At 42.7% G+C, this 12,778-nt stretch overlaps 1 protein-coding gene across 1 annotated transcript; it reads left to right on the forward strand.

The window, feature by feature from the left end:
* The first annotated feature begins 912 nt into the window (after positions 1 to 912).
* On the forward strand, positions 913 to 5,122 carry LOC311354032 (ragulator complex protein LAMTOR3). Its single transcript, XM_084473824.1, has 7 exons — positions 913 to 969; positions 1,087 to 1,143; positions 1,311 to 1,345; positions 1,425 to 1,483; positions 2,649 to 2,782; positions 4,536 to 4,599; positions 4,785 to 5,122. The coding sequence occupies exons 2-7, from the start codon at positions 1,135 to 1,137 to the stop codon at positions 4,856 to 4,858; spliced, it is 375 nt and encodes a 124-aa protein (XP_084329950.1). The 5' UTR covers positions 913 to 969; positions 1,087 to 1,134; the 3' UTR covers positions 4,859 to 5,122.
* The last annotated feature ends 7,656 nt before the right edge of the window (positions 5,123 to 12,778 follow it).

Consider the following 12,778-nt stretch of genomic DNA (forward strand, 5'->3'; position numbering starts at 1 on the left):
CCGTGACCGCGTTCTGCAGGTACCACGGCCTCATGGCACGCTCTCAGCTCCCACACTCACGCTACAGGCAGACGGGCCGTCAGCGCTAGGAATCTCTGGCAATCCAAACTGCAGGTAACCCTTGAGGGTCAATTAATAAAACATTAATTAATGAGTTAGGCTACATAATAATGCTCATTACTGCACTAAATCTATGGATTAGGGTTTGATTTTTGTTATTAAAGGTGACATATGACATATGACATATGACACCACCAGGTGTGAGTGTGATCTGACATCACAGGTGGGCGTGTCCACCTAGATGCGTGCTGGATAGATCAGTCTACCAGCCGACCCAGTGGACTGAAGCAAACGCTGCTCATCTGTCCGTCACACATCTAGGTGGACACGCCCACCTGTGATGTCAGAAGAGGCACATTTTCCAAACGGCTGATCACACGACACCTGGTGGCATGTCATGGGACCTTTGACATTGTTAACTGTTTATCTGATTGCACTGGCGCACCATCTCCGATTCTCACTAGTTAGGACTGGACGATCTGAGGACGATGAACTGGGGTTTGTTGGTGTGGGTTAATTTGTTAAATTGTTAAATATTTTACCAAAATTAGTTGTTAACACATCTATTTTATAAACCCATGCATTTTTTTAAAGTGTCATTGATAAAAATACATTTGATTTTATTTTGTTTTGTTGCAGCTCCCCCTGCTGGTCTACTCGGAGGTTGCAGTACGAAATCCCCCAAACGAATGAAACATTGATATATATTCGAGATTTTGCAAAGTAATGTTTTTCAGATCTTTTTTATGTTGTTGTTGTTGTTGTTTTAAGTGAAATATTAAATGATTAAATGAAATGGAGACTTCCGGGTTAGGGAAGTGACGTTTGACGTATAGAAAGTAAAGCTGTCATGTGACCTCAAGCCGTCATGTGACCTCTTCCTTGTAGCTCCATTACAACTCATCCAAGGTAAACAAGTTCTATATAGTGTCTTTACTCGAGTTATTCGGAGACCTTATCGGTGATTACAGACCGCGTAAGGTTTAAAGGTTTTGTTGGTAATCCTCTGTCGTTACTACTCCTCAGATCCACTGGTTTGACTCATTGACTCCACGGAGACCCACGCCGACCACCATGGTCGATGTAAGGACGGTCTGCTGGTGCTTTTAATCATCTTAACTGTAACAGTTAAAATAGGGAATGCGACTTAATGAATGCATGACATTCATGATCCTCAGTTGCCATGCTGGCCGTACACCATGGTCCTCACGATGTGAGGATAACATGTTTAATAATGTGTTGTCTTGCAGGATATAAGACGATATCTGTACAAACAGCTTCCCAGGTTGGTATACTCTACGGTTATTCTGGACATTGCATGTAAAGCACCGAGCGCTTCCTCTAACCCGGTGGTTCTCCTCCAGTGTTGAAGGTCTTCACGCCATCGTGGTGACGGACAGAGACGGTGTGCCCGTCATTAAAGGTACGTGTTCAGTTCAATGTTTCAGATGAATGTACAAAGTACACGACCCCATCCCTTGACTTAAAGTATTCTTACAGTGAGCTCAGTTAAAGTACTTTTTACAGTGTATAATTGAGCTGCACTCTCAACACAGCGACACCAGTCGAGTTAACTCAGAGGATGTTTACAACAGCTCTATTTATGTTTCCTTCCCATAGTAACTATTCCTTACTTTACAAATTCAAGAACACCCTGTGGGTAAAAAAAAAAAAAAAAATGTTATGGTTAGTTAAATGCTGCACCTATTGGACGATGTAGGTATATCACTGGATCTCCAAAATAAGGTGTTCCCTTTCAAATAAAAGTAATGTTTTTATTATTTATACAATAATAGTAATTAAATTCAAAGCTCGGGGCCACATTCGGCTCAACTTAAATTTAAATAAAAGTCACATCCTACACACCCACACATTTCATAAATGCAACAAACTATAGGCTATTGGTTATTTTATGTGTAGTAGAACTATATATAAAACGTTAGATGCTGTGTTATCTTCATTTTAGGGGTTGAATAGGTTTTGTGGTTCCAGATACATTTTATTTGGTGGGAGGGACCAGAAATGGCTCTTTTGATAGTGACGGTTGCAGACCGTATCTATCAGGTATATCCGGATAGACAGATAGATAGATAAATAGATAATTTATTGTCCCCTCTGGGAAAAATTCTCAGTGAATAGACAGAGACACATGACCGTTACCCACGATACAACATGCATACAAAAAAAATATATATATATATATAAACACAGAACCACTGACAAGACAAAATCATATTTCATATATATTATTTAGACAGACATGACATCAACACACAATCCCTGGCTACAGATCACAAAGTGCATAGTGGCCAGTACTGCACATGCCATCAGAATACATAAATACAATAAAGGGTAAAGATGTCATGTAAGACGGTATTGTGTTCCCCGCTCAGACCCGCTGAGCAGGGGAATTCAAACCTTCTTTTTAGAGGTTGGTTTAAGAAGCTGATGGATTGTGGAATGACTGTTGTCCTGTTTCTGGAGAGGCCTGGATAGGGAAACGTGCTACCTGATGGTAATAGTTCAAAGGTGGTGAAAAGTGGGTGTTTTGTATTTGCTTGAATAGAATAAAAGTGTTTTCTATTTAGTGGCCAATGAGAATGCTCCAGAATACGCCCAGCGGCCGGGGTTCCTGTCGACGTTCGCTCTGGCCACGGACCAGGGCAGTAAGCTGGGTCTCTCCAAGAACAAGAGCATCATCTGCTACTACAACACCTACCAGGTTGGTAAGAGGCCACGTTCTGGCTTCATTTCCATCCAACTATTAGAGTGTGATTCAACTATTAGAGTGTAATTCAACTATTAGAGTGTGATTCAACTATTAGAGTGTGATTCAACTATTAGAGTGTGATTCAACTATTAGAGTGTAATTCAACTATTGTGTAATTCAACTATTAGAGTGTAATTCAAGAGTGTAATTCAACTATTAGAGTGTAATTATTAACTATTAGAGTGTAATTATTAACTATTAGAGTGTAATTCCGGCGAAAATTGAACCCAGGGTCTTTTTTTTGGAATGTGCACACATCAAATAAGCCCTCCAGACCCTTTTTTCATTGATAATCGAGTTTAAGCGGCGCAATGTTTGGCTTCCATGTTATTGGCTAGGGGCAGCGTGGGATGCTTCCAAATCTGCATTTTTTAACCAATATATTGCTCAAAAAAGCACCAAACCGCTGCAGTAGCATGACTAGGGTCCCTACACTAAAAAAAAGCATCAACAACTTAGTTAGCGTAGCGGGAGTTTATTAAAAAAGACTGTTTTCCAAGTCTGGGCCTTACATGGATCTATAAAGAATGGACACCAGATTGAGACATGGCGCCCGTTCATTCCTATGGAAACTGCTCAGTGGCGCACACACACACACACACACACATATATATATATATATATATATATATATATATATATATATATATATATATATATATATATATATATATATATAGGTGGCACAGGGCAACATCAAGGACAGAACTGCTTCTGCGTCGTGGGAGCCACGCCCTAGTGCAGGACGTACTGGATGGAGAAATATTCTCGTTCTCTAGCATTGTTAGCATTGTAGCATCATAAGCGAGAGGTCTGAGCGAGCACAGTCACATTGTTTACCGACCATGGAGGTATAAGTTACTAACCCCCCGATTAGTCTCTATATGTGATACTATACGTGCACTGAGCCCTCTGAGGCCCAAACAACATTAGTTTCACTACGACTCCTTTCAGCCGCCCACCCCTCCTCCTCCGGCTAATAAAACGCTTGAGGTGGCGTTTTGAAAAGAGAAAACTCACATTTTAAATGTAATTGTGAGCCTTTGATTGATATCCAGAGAAGATTTGCGGAGACACAATCCTGTTCCCCGCTTGTATTGGAGTGAACGGGGATTTCTACTTCCGGGCCCCGTGGTCTGAGGGACCCGTCCACAGACCGCTATAAAACTGCAGTACCAGGCGTGGCCACTGAGCACGGGTGGAGTGCGGCAGTAGGCCCTGCTGCTGGGGGCCTGGGGCCTTACCCGTAGGTCCATGTTTCCAGGAAGTCCACACAAGTCGATTACCGGCTACCGTAACTAATTTAATAGAGGTGCCAACAAATTTCTGAACAAAAAGGGTCTGGAGGGTTATTTGATGTGTGTACATGCCAAAAAAAGACCCTGGGTTAAATTTTCGCCGGAATTACACTTGAAGTGAACACGTTTCACTCCACTCCGGAGTTTAACTTCTAGAAAGGCCACGGTGAAAGACTGTGTTATTGTATTCCTAATGGGTCTTATGTCTTTGTAAATGACAACCCTATGTTCAAAAACAACTAGGATTATGCTTGTGTGTTTCTTATCTACAATTAGTTTTATGTATGATTTAAATGTAAGTCCTTGTTTGGAGAATGATTGACAATGAAACTATTCGCTTTTTGAAACCAAGATATGGGTGTGAGTGGGACGCTCCTTCACTGGAGGTTTGTTCTTTGTCTCAACAGATCGTTCAGTTCAACCGGTTGCCGCTAGTGATCAGCTTCATCGCCAGCAGCAGTGCCAACACGGGTACAAATTACATCAGATGCACTTCTTTATTTCTGTACATTGTGTATCAAATGAGTCCGTTTTGTTCTTCATGTAACAGGGCAGTTTCGCCCAAAAGGTTTGTTGCTTGCATACTACTTTCAGCAGCAAAATCACTTAACAGAACTTATTGAATTTAATAAAATTCAAACTCCAAATATTTCCAGGTCTGATCATCAGTCTGGAGAAGGAGCTGGTACCTCTCATCGAAGAACTACGACAAGTAGTGGAGACGGCTTAGAGCTTCAGGCATGATGGCCCCTCTGGGCCTGGGCTAGGGTCAGGTCCAGGACCCAGACTCTGGACCAGGACCCAGGCTCTGCTCCAGGACCCAGGCTCTGCTCCAGGACCCAGGCTCTGCTCCAGGACCCAGACTCTAGGCCCGGACCCAGACTCTAGGCCCGGACCCAGACTCTGCTCCCCACACATGCTTTTCATGTTCCCCACTTTTTTATTTTTTGCAATCGTTTCTCCCCTTTAAATAAATCTGTTGTTATGTCCTATCGCTGGTTGTTTATTAATTTGCAGTTACCCGCACACCACATTTAAACCCTTACATTTTTGACGTTGAAATAATTATATCATTTTCTTCCACTTCAGAGGTTGCCATCATGCCGTTAATGTGTTGTTAAAAGGTGGATGTTGTAAATGGATGCAGCCCGCCACTGACCTGGAATAACGGCCCTATGCGTTTTCGTGTTAGGATTCGTGTGGACGCCTGAAACGCAAACGTCATCACCCCCCCACCAGCTGGGGACGTTAGAGTTGCGTTGAATTTGTTTTTTTTGTTTTTCATTTGTATTATTTTTGTAGCTTTTAATACAGCCCCTTGGTAAATGTAATTACTAACTGTACATTAAAAAAGTATTTCTGGTCAATCTACAAGGTTTAACAACTGCTTTCTCCTCCTCGACTGTGTTTATATACAGCGTGCAGGCTTGATGTGCTTCGTTTTTTTTTGTTGTGGAGAACCAGCGCCACACAGTGGCCTTGAATATGTACTACAGCATTTCTACAGCTCGTTTTCGCAACGGAGAAATTTTTACGGAGAAATTCCCGAAACGCGTCAAAGGAAAACGGAGGGGAAAAGATTGTTTTCGCCCGTAGACTGCCAACAAGATTTGACTTGACTTGAGCGTGTCAGCACGCAGCTCTCATGCCATAGACCTCTGAAGAATAAGTCCCGGTTCCCTCGGTCAAATGTCTATGGGGAATAACGTGGGGGTTATGAATGATCGTACATAACAAACTCTGTAGGTGGCGAAGAAGTAGAAGCTACGTCACGTTTTGAACTACACACTTTTTCCATCTAGTTTCCACTGGGGTTTTGGATCGTCGGTGCCGTTAAAGTAGTAAACTATTATTAATGCTAACCGGGAGCTAGTTCCAACATGCCCAGACTTCATACGTCATACTGGTTGGGGAGGAGGGTCAGTCTCACCCTACCGTGACGGTCACTTCACGCGTGGTTTCAGTGGTGTATAAAACTTATTCGCTGGCGAGGTTCAGCCTCTTTTCTCCACGACTTGACTTTTTGGTTTGACCGTGATAAGATGTTTGTTGGCTGTTATTGAGATTTGGATCGATTTGATCGGTTTCACACATGAACGAGCAGCGTTCATTGTGTACTACAATGCAATGCGGGCGCGTTTACTGACGCAAATGACGTTCAGAAATGTTCAACCTAGTGTCCGAATTCTCGTTTATTCGTTCCCTATATAGTTCACTGTATCATAAACACTATATAGTTCACTGTATCATAAACACTACATAGGCAATACGGCATTTCAGAATGTTAGTAAACAATAGCCGTAACGACACTTCCGGGTGGCAGAACGAGCGGCTACCACTGACCTGAAGCCATCCAGCCGGCTGTAAACACTAATAATAATAATAAATAAATAACAATAAAGACTATGTCACACAGTCAACAAAACATTGTTGTTGATCTGAAGTTGAAACGATGACGAAAACTATATTAATATGATATAATATTATATATATATATATATATATATATATATATATATATATATATATATATGTATTAATGAGACGTCCCGTAGCACCCCGCAAGAAGAAAATCATTAATTCAAGCCATTTACCCTGTTTTTCTCGATCGTGGAAGGGTTTGTTTACTAGTGGTGCCAACGGAGAATGCATCGGCTTTTGCCACCCGAGGGGTGTTCCAAGAACGGAGGTTTAACAAACACAGAGTTAACGCTGAACTCTAGGTTGTCCGATCCTGTGCCGACTAACCCAGAGCTGTCGGTTCCACAGCACCGGTTATGAATTAGTTCAATCAACACGGGGTTGGTTAACACAGGGTTGTGCGCGTTCACGGCAAACCTATAAAGACGTGATGTATGGATCATGGAAATCCTGATCAAAATGGCGAAACGGGCCGCTTATTTTACCGATCAAGGTACTAATTATTATTTTTCCTCCCTCAGCAACTAAAGAATGAAAATGATGGAAGAAAAGTGTTTTTTTTATTTTTTATTTATTTAAATGATTTCTGCAAATGTGGTCTCGCATCCTTTGTCAGCCCTTACAAACATTTGCGAATGTGTTCCTCCTCGAGGAACGGGTAAAGTGGGGAGGCATCTCTTTGCGCAGAGTGGCTATATTGTGGAGGACGGCGCATGCAACAATTACATCGCATGCCCGTTCCGGACAAACTCTTAGTCCACGTAGGCATTGGAATCTGGAAGTCTTCAATATCCAGAATGTATTTTCAATCTTAACGCGGGTTCTGCTGTGTGCCAGGTTAAATGTTGTCTGTGGTCCAGGAGCGGGATTAGGGTACGGGGTGATGAGCGTCGGGAGGCATTGATACCCTCGATCTCCTAGGAGATCCCCATCGAATTGCCCTGCGATCAAATACAAACTTTGAGCTATCTTGCACAAGCACAACAATTATATGAGGTCTATGATATGTTCATAATGCAACGCACCCTGTTGAAATGTATTGCTCACATTGGATGTGTGCCATGATCAATGCACCCAATTACATTAGGAAATCCTGAAATATAACACCCAGATGAAAAGTCAACAAGGATCATTTCGGAGCCATTTGGGAACACTTAAAGTAGATAATGCTGACCTGCAAGTTGGTGAAACTCCATGAAGTTACGCAACAACCGCTTCAGCGCAAGACAGACGCACGGAGCGGCAGACGGTAGCTTTGCCTATGTGCTCAGCATCTCCTACACTGTACAAAAAGCTACCCGTCGCAAAAAAACGGAAAGCTATGCAAATTGTTTGTAGTGGGGCAGATCCACGATTGGTAACATTTGCAATGTAGGGTTGGAGAAGGCTATTTAAATATATCAAAGAATCACGTGAAAAACTATATCTCTCCAGCAAAAAGTCATCCGGAAAGGACAATATGTCGAGCCGTGGTCTAATTAATCTCTCTGTGAATTGTACAAATTATTTGCGCTCCGATATCAATAGGCGAACACGTAAAAGCTGCGATAAACGTGGGTTTAAATAGCCTACTCTGAGCAAAACCGGGTTATCTTCCAAACTTAACCTGCGCAAAACCTGCTCCGACCAGGTTTGATTGAGAGCATATGTTTCCATAGCAACTTACATGCCGTGGTCATTTTGGAACGGAAAACCTAGGGTTGCCGCTAACCCTGGGTTAACTTAGCTGGGTAAGTGATAAAACCGGCTTTGTGGAACACCCCTCTGAAGCCATCCAGCCGGCTGTAAACACAAATAATAATAATAAAAAATAACAATAAAGACTATGTCACACAGTCAACAAAACATTGTTGTTGATCTGAAGTTGAAACGATGACGAAAACTATATTAATATAATATTATGTAATGCATTAGTATATAATGAGACGTCCCGTAGCACCCCGCAAGAAGAAAATCATTAATTCAAGCCATTTACTCTGTTTTCTCGATCGTGGAAGGGTTTGTTTACTGAATCGGCAATTCACCATGACGTCACACTATGTTCTTCCGGAGGGGTGTTCCACAAAGCCGGTTTTATCACTTACCCAGCTAAGTTAACCCAGGGTTAGCGGCAACCCTAGGTTTTCCGTTCCAAAATGACCACGGCATGTAAGTTGCTATGGAAACATATGCTCTCAATCAAACCTGGTCGGAGCAGGTTTTGCGCAGGTTAAGTTTGGAAGATAACCCGGTTTTGCTCAGAGTAGGCTATTTAAACCCACGTTTATCGCAGCTTTTACGTGTTCGCCTATTGATATCGGAGCGCAAATAATTTGTGCAATTCACAGAGAGATTAATTAGACCTCGACATATTGTCCTTTCCGGATGACTTTTTGCTGGAGAGATATAGTTTTTCACGTGATTCTTTGATATATTTAAATAGCCTTCTCCAACCCTACATTGCAAATGTTACCAATCGTGGATCTGCCCTCAGTTCACTACAAACAATTTGCATAGCTTTCCGTTTTTTTGCGACGGGTAGCTTTTTGTACAGTGTAGGAGATGCTGAGCACATAGGCAAAGCTACCGTCTGCCGCTCCGTGCGTCTGTCTTGCGCTGAAGCGGTTGTTGCGTAACTTCATGGAGTTTCACCAACTTGCAGGTCAGCATTATCTACTTTAAGTGTTCCCAAATGGCTCCGAAATGATCCTTGTTGACTTTTCATCTGGGTGTTATATTTCAGGATTTCCTAATGTAATTGGGTGCATTGATCATGGCACACATCCAATGTGAGCAATACATTTCAACAGGGTGCGTTGCATTATGAACATATCATAGACCTCATATAATTGTTGTGCTTGTGCAAGATAGCTCAAAGTTTGTATTTGATCGCAGGGCAATTCGATGGGGATCTCCTAGGAGATCGAGGGTATCAATGCCTCCCGACGCTCATCACCCCGTACCCTAATCCCGCTCCTGGACCACAGACAACATTTAACCTGGCACACAGCAGAACCCGCGTTAAGATTGAAAATACATTCTGGATATTGAAGACTTCCAGATTCCAATGCCTACGTGGACTAAGAGTTTGTCCGGAACGGGCATGCGATGTAATTGTTGCATGCGCCGTCCTCCACAATATAGCCACTCTGCGCAAAGAGATGCCTCCCCACTTTACCCGTTCCTCGAGGAGGAACACATTCGCAAATGTTTGTAAGGGCTGACAAAGGATGCGAGACCACATTTGCAGAAATCATTTAAATAAATAAAAAATAAAAAAAACACTTTTCTTCCATCATTTTCATTCTTTAGTTGCTGAGGGAGGAAAAATAATAATTAGTACCTTGATCGGTAAAATAAGCGGCCCGTTTCGCCATTTTGATCAGGATTTCCATGATCCATACATCACGTCTTTATAGGTTTGCCGTGAACGCGCACAACCCTGTGTTAACCAACCCCGTGTTGATTGAACTAATTCATAACCGGTGCTGTGGAACCGACAGCTCTGGGTTAGTCGGCACAGGATCGGACAACCTAGAGTTCAGCGTTAACTCTGTGTTTGTTAAACCTCCGTTCTTGGAACACCCCTCGGGTGGCAAAAGCCGATGCATTCTCCGTTGGCACCACTAGTAAACAAACCCTTCCACGATCGAGAAAAACAGGGTAAATGGCTTGAATTAATGATTTTCTTCTTGCGGGGTGCTACGGGACGTCTCATTAATACATATATATATATATATATATATATATATATATATATATATATATATAATATTATATCATATTAATATAGTTTTCGTCATCGTTTCAACTTCAGATCAACAACAATGTTTTGTTGACTGTGTGACATAGTCTTTATTGTTATTTATTTATTATTATTATTTGTGTTTACAGCCGGCTGGATGGCTTCAGGTCAGTGGTAGCCGCTCGTTCTGCCACCCGGAAGTGTCGTTACGGCTATTGTTTACTAACATTCTGAAATGCCGTATAGTGAGGGAATAGGGAACGACTTCGAACACTCTTGACTGGGAGAGTCGTGACGTCCTAAGTCTGCGCAGATCCGCGTTAGCGTAATGCTTCTTCATAATAGTTTACTACTTTAACGGCACCGACGATCCAAAACCCCAGTGGAAACCAGATGGAAAAAGTGTGTAGTTCAAAACGTGATGCAGTTTTCACTTCTCTGCCACCTACAGAGTTTGTTATGTACGATCGTTCATAAACCCCGTGTTATTCCCCCATAGACATTTGGACGAGGGAACCGGGAGCCTCGGGGGCGGGACTTAATTCTATTGGTCAGAATCTCCCGGGCGTCGGGAGGAAGTCGGCCGCGCGTCGGCATCGTGGGACGGGATTTAAACGCCGCCTGCTGCTGCGGAGGAGGAGGAGGAGGTGAGTGTTGTTGTTGTGCTTTGGTTCTTTTTGTTGACCAATATTCGCGATTTAAAACAGCTTAGCATTGAGCTAAACCGCACGTCTGCAGTTGCCCATTCAGGACCTCGTTGGTCGGTGCTCGGGTCGAGGTGTGTGTTGTGTAGAGACAATAAAGAACACGCTGCCCCCCCCCCCCTAAAGGTGCCTTCTATTTGTCTCGTAATCGCGACTTGCAGCTCGGGTGTGGCGTCACATCCGTCCCCTAAAACGAGTGACCCCGTTCTGTTTGGCAACAAGACGAGTCGGAGCTCCGCTTTCTGCTCAAGAATCGGCGTTGTTGTCATAGCAACATGGAGCGTCTCTAGCCAATTTCAGCGGCACAAGCTACAAACTAGGCGGTATTTAACACATAATAAGACTGTAACGACATGCCTATAGGTGACAGTACACAGTGCTGTGTGTACGACTTCTTCATTTGGTTACAACAAAAACACAAGTGCTTAAAATAGTAGAAAACCACAATTTGTTTACTACATGTGATGCGCGGAGTAGCCATCTTTGTTACTGAACTCGGGGTCCTCGGAGTTCAGACGAGTCGTTTTTCCGACATCGGGGGGCGTTCTATTTGCAACTTCCGGTTCGTAACTCGGAAATCCGACTCGCAGATCGAGTCGGGTGGACAAATAGAAGGCACCATTATTCACCTTAAGACCCAGAGGAGGATCCAGAAGTGAGGCCAGGTAATATGCATGTAAGGATTCGGCCGACTGTTCTTAATAAAACAAACTAACGAACCGGTTGAGCGCCGTGCACTACAAGGCGTTGATCAGAAGTGGTTGTACGGGGTGCCGTTTGTAAACATTCGGTTACAATTTTTTAGCTGATACATTTTCAACATTTAGCTCACTTTCGTCACATTTAGCGCATTTTCCTCACATTTGAGACCGAAATTCATGTAAAACAACACGTTATATGTAATTTTCAACAATATGTTCAAATGTAAAAAATCCATGTTAAAAATTATATCTAAATGTTATATATAAATCTAAATGTTATATCTAAATCTAAACGTTACATCTAAATGTAAATGTTAAATCTAAATCTAAATGTTACATTTATATCTAAATGTTAAATCTAAATCTTAAATCTAAATCTAAATGTTGTATATAAATCTAAATGTTAAATGTTAAATCTAAATGGGTCGCCAAGTGTAAAGCTAAATGTTTAGAAAATATTCAAATCCCCAAGGAAACCACGCACACTGCAGTGGCTTCAAATCGCACGGCAACGATCGCACGGCCCCGCACCCCTCCCCCGGACTTGTGGTGAAAGGCAGGCGGGCATGGCCGGTTCTCTAGAGTAGTAGCGCTGTTCGCGCTCTGATTGGTCGAGAGCGCCCGTGGTCGTGAACACGTGGCTTTATTTGCTCATAAGAATGGAATGAACGGAATGTTGTGTACAATAAATCAGACCCGGAGCTTGACGTTTACAGGTCATAAAATACGTGACGAATGCGTCCAAATCGTTCAGCTTAGCTGTGAGAGGGAGAACCACACAGATATAAATGATGATATGTATTAAAATAATATTTATTGATCATTTTATTTTACATCAAAATAATAAACAAATAAAATATCTATTCGCCGAGGTTATAAATGATATCCCTTCTCAGCCCATCACGTCCTTGAGGGTGTACTACTGGCGTCTGTTCTCATGCCGTGCTCTTGTCTGTCTCCAGTCCTGTGGACAACGAGACGGGACGATCCACAGGACACACGGCGGGCTGAGGGACAGGACGCTGCGTGGCAGTCCCAGGTACTCCCTCTCTACACCCTCCAGTGGTTGGGCCTCACCACCACTGTTTTGTGGATCCGTC

Source organism: Micromesistius poutassou (genome assembly GCF_964030765.1).
Source record: "Micromesistius poutassou genome assembly, chromosome: 10".
Taxonomy (NCBI): domain Eukaryota; kingdom Metazoa; phylum Chordata; class Actinopteri; order Gadiformes; family Gadidae; genus Micromesistius; species Micromesistius poutassou.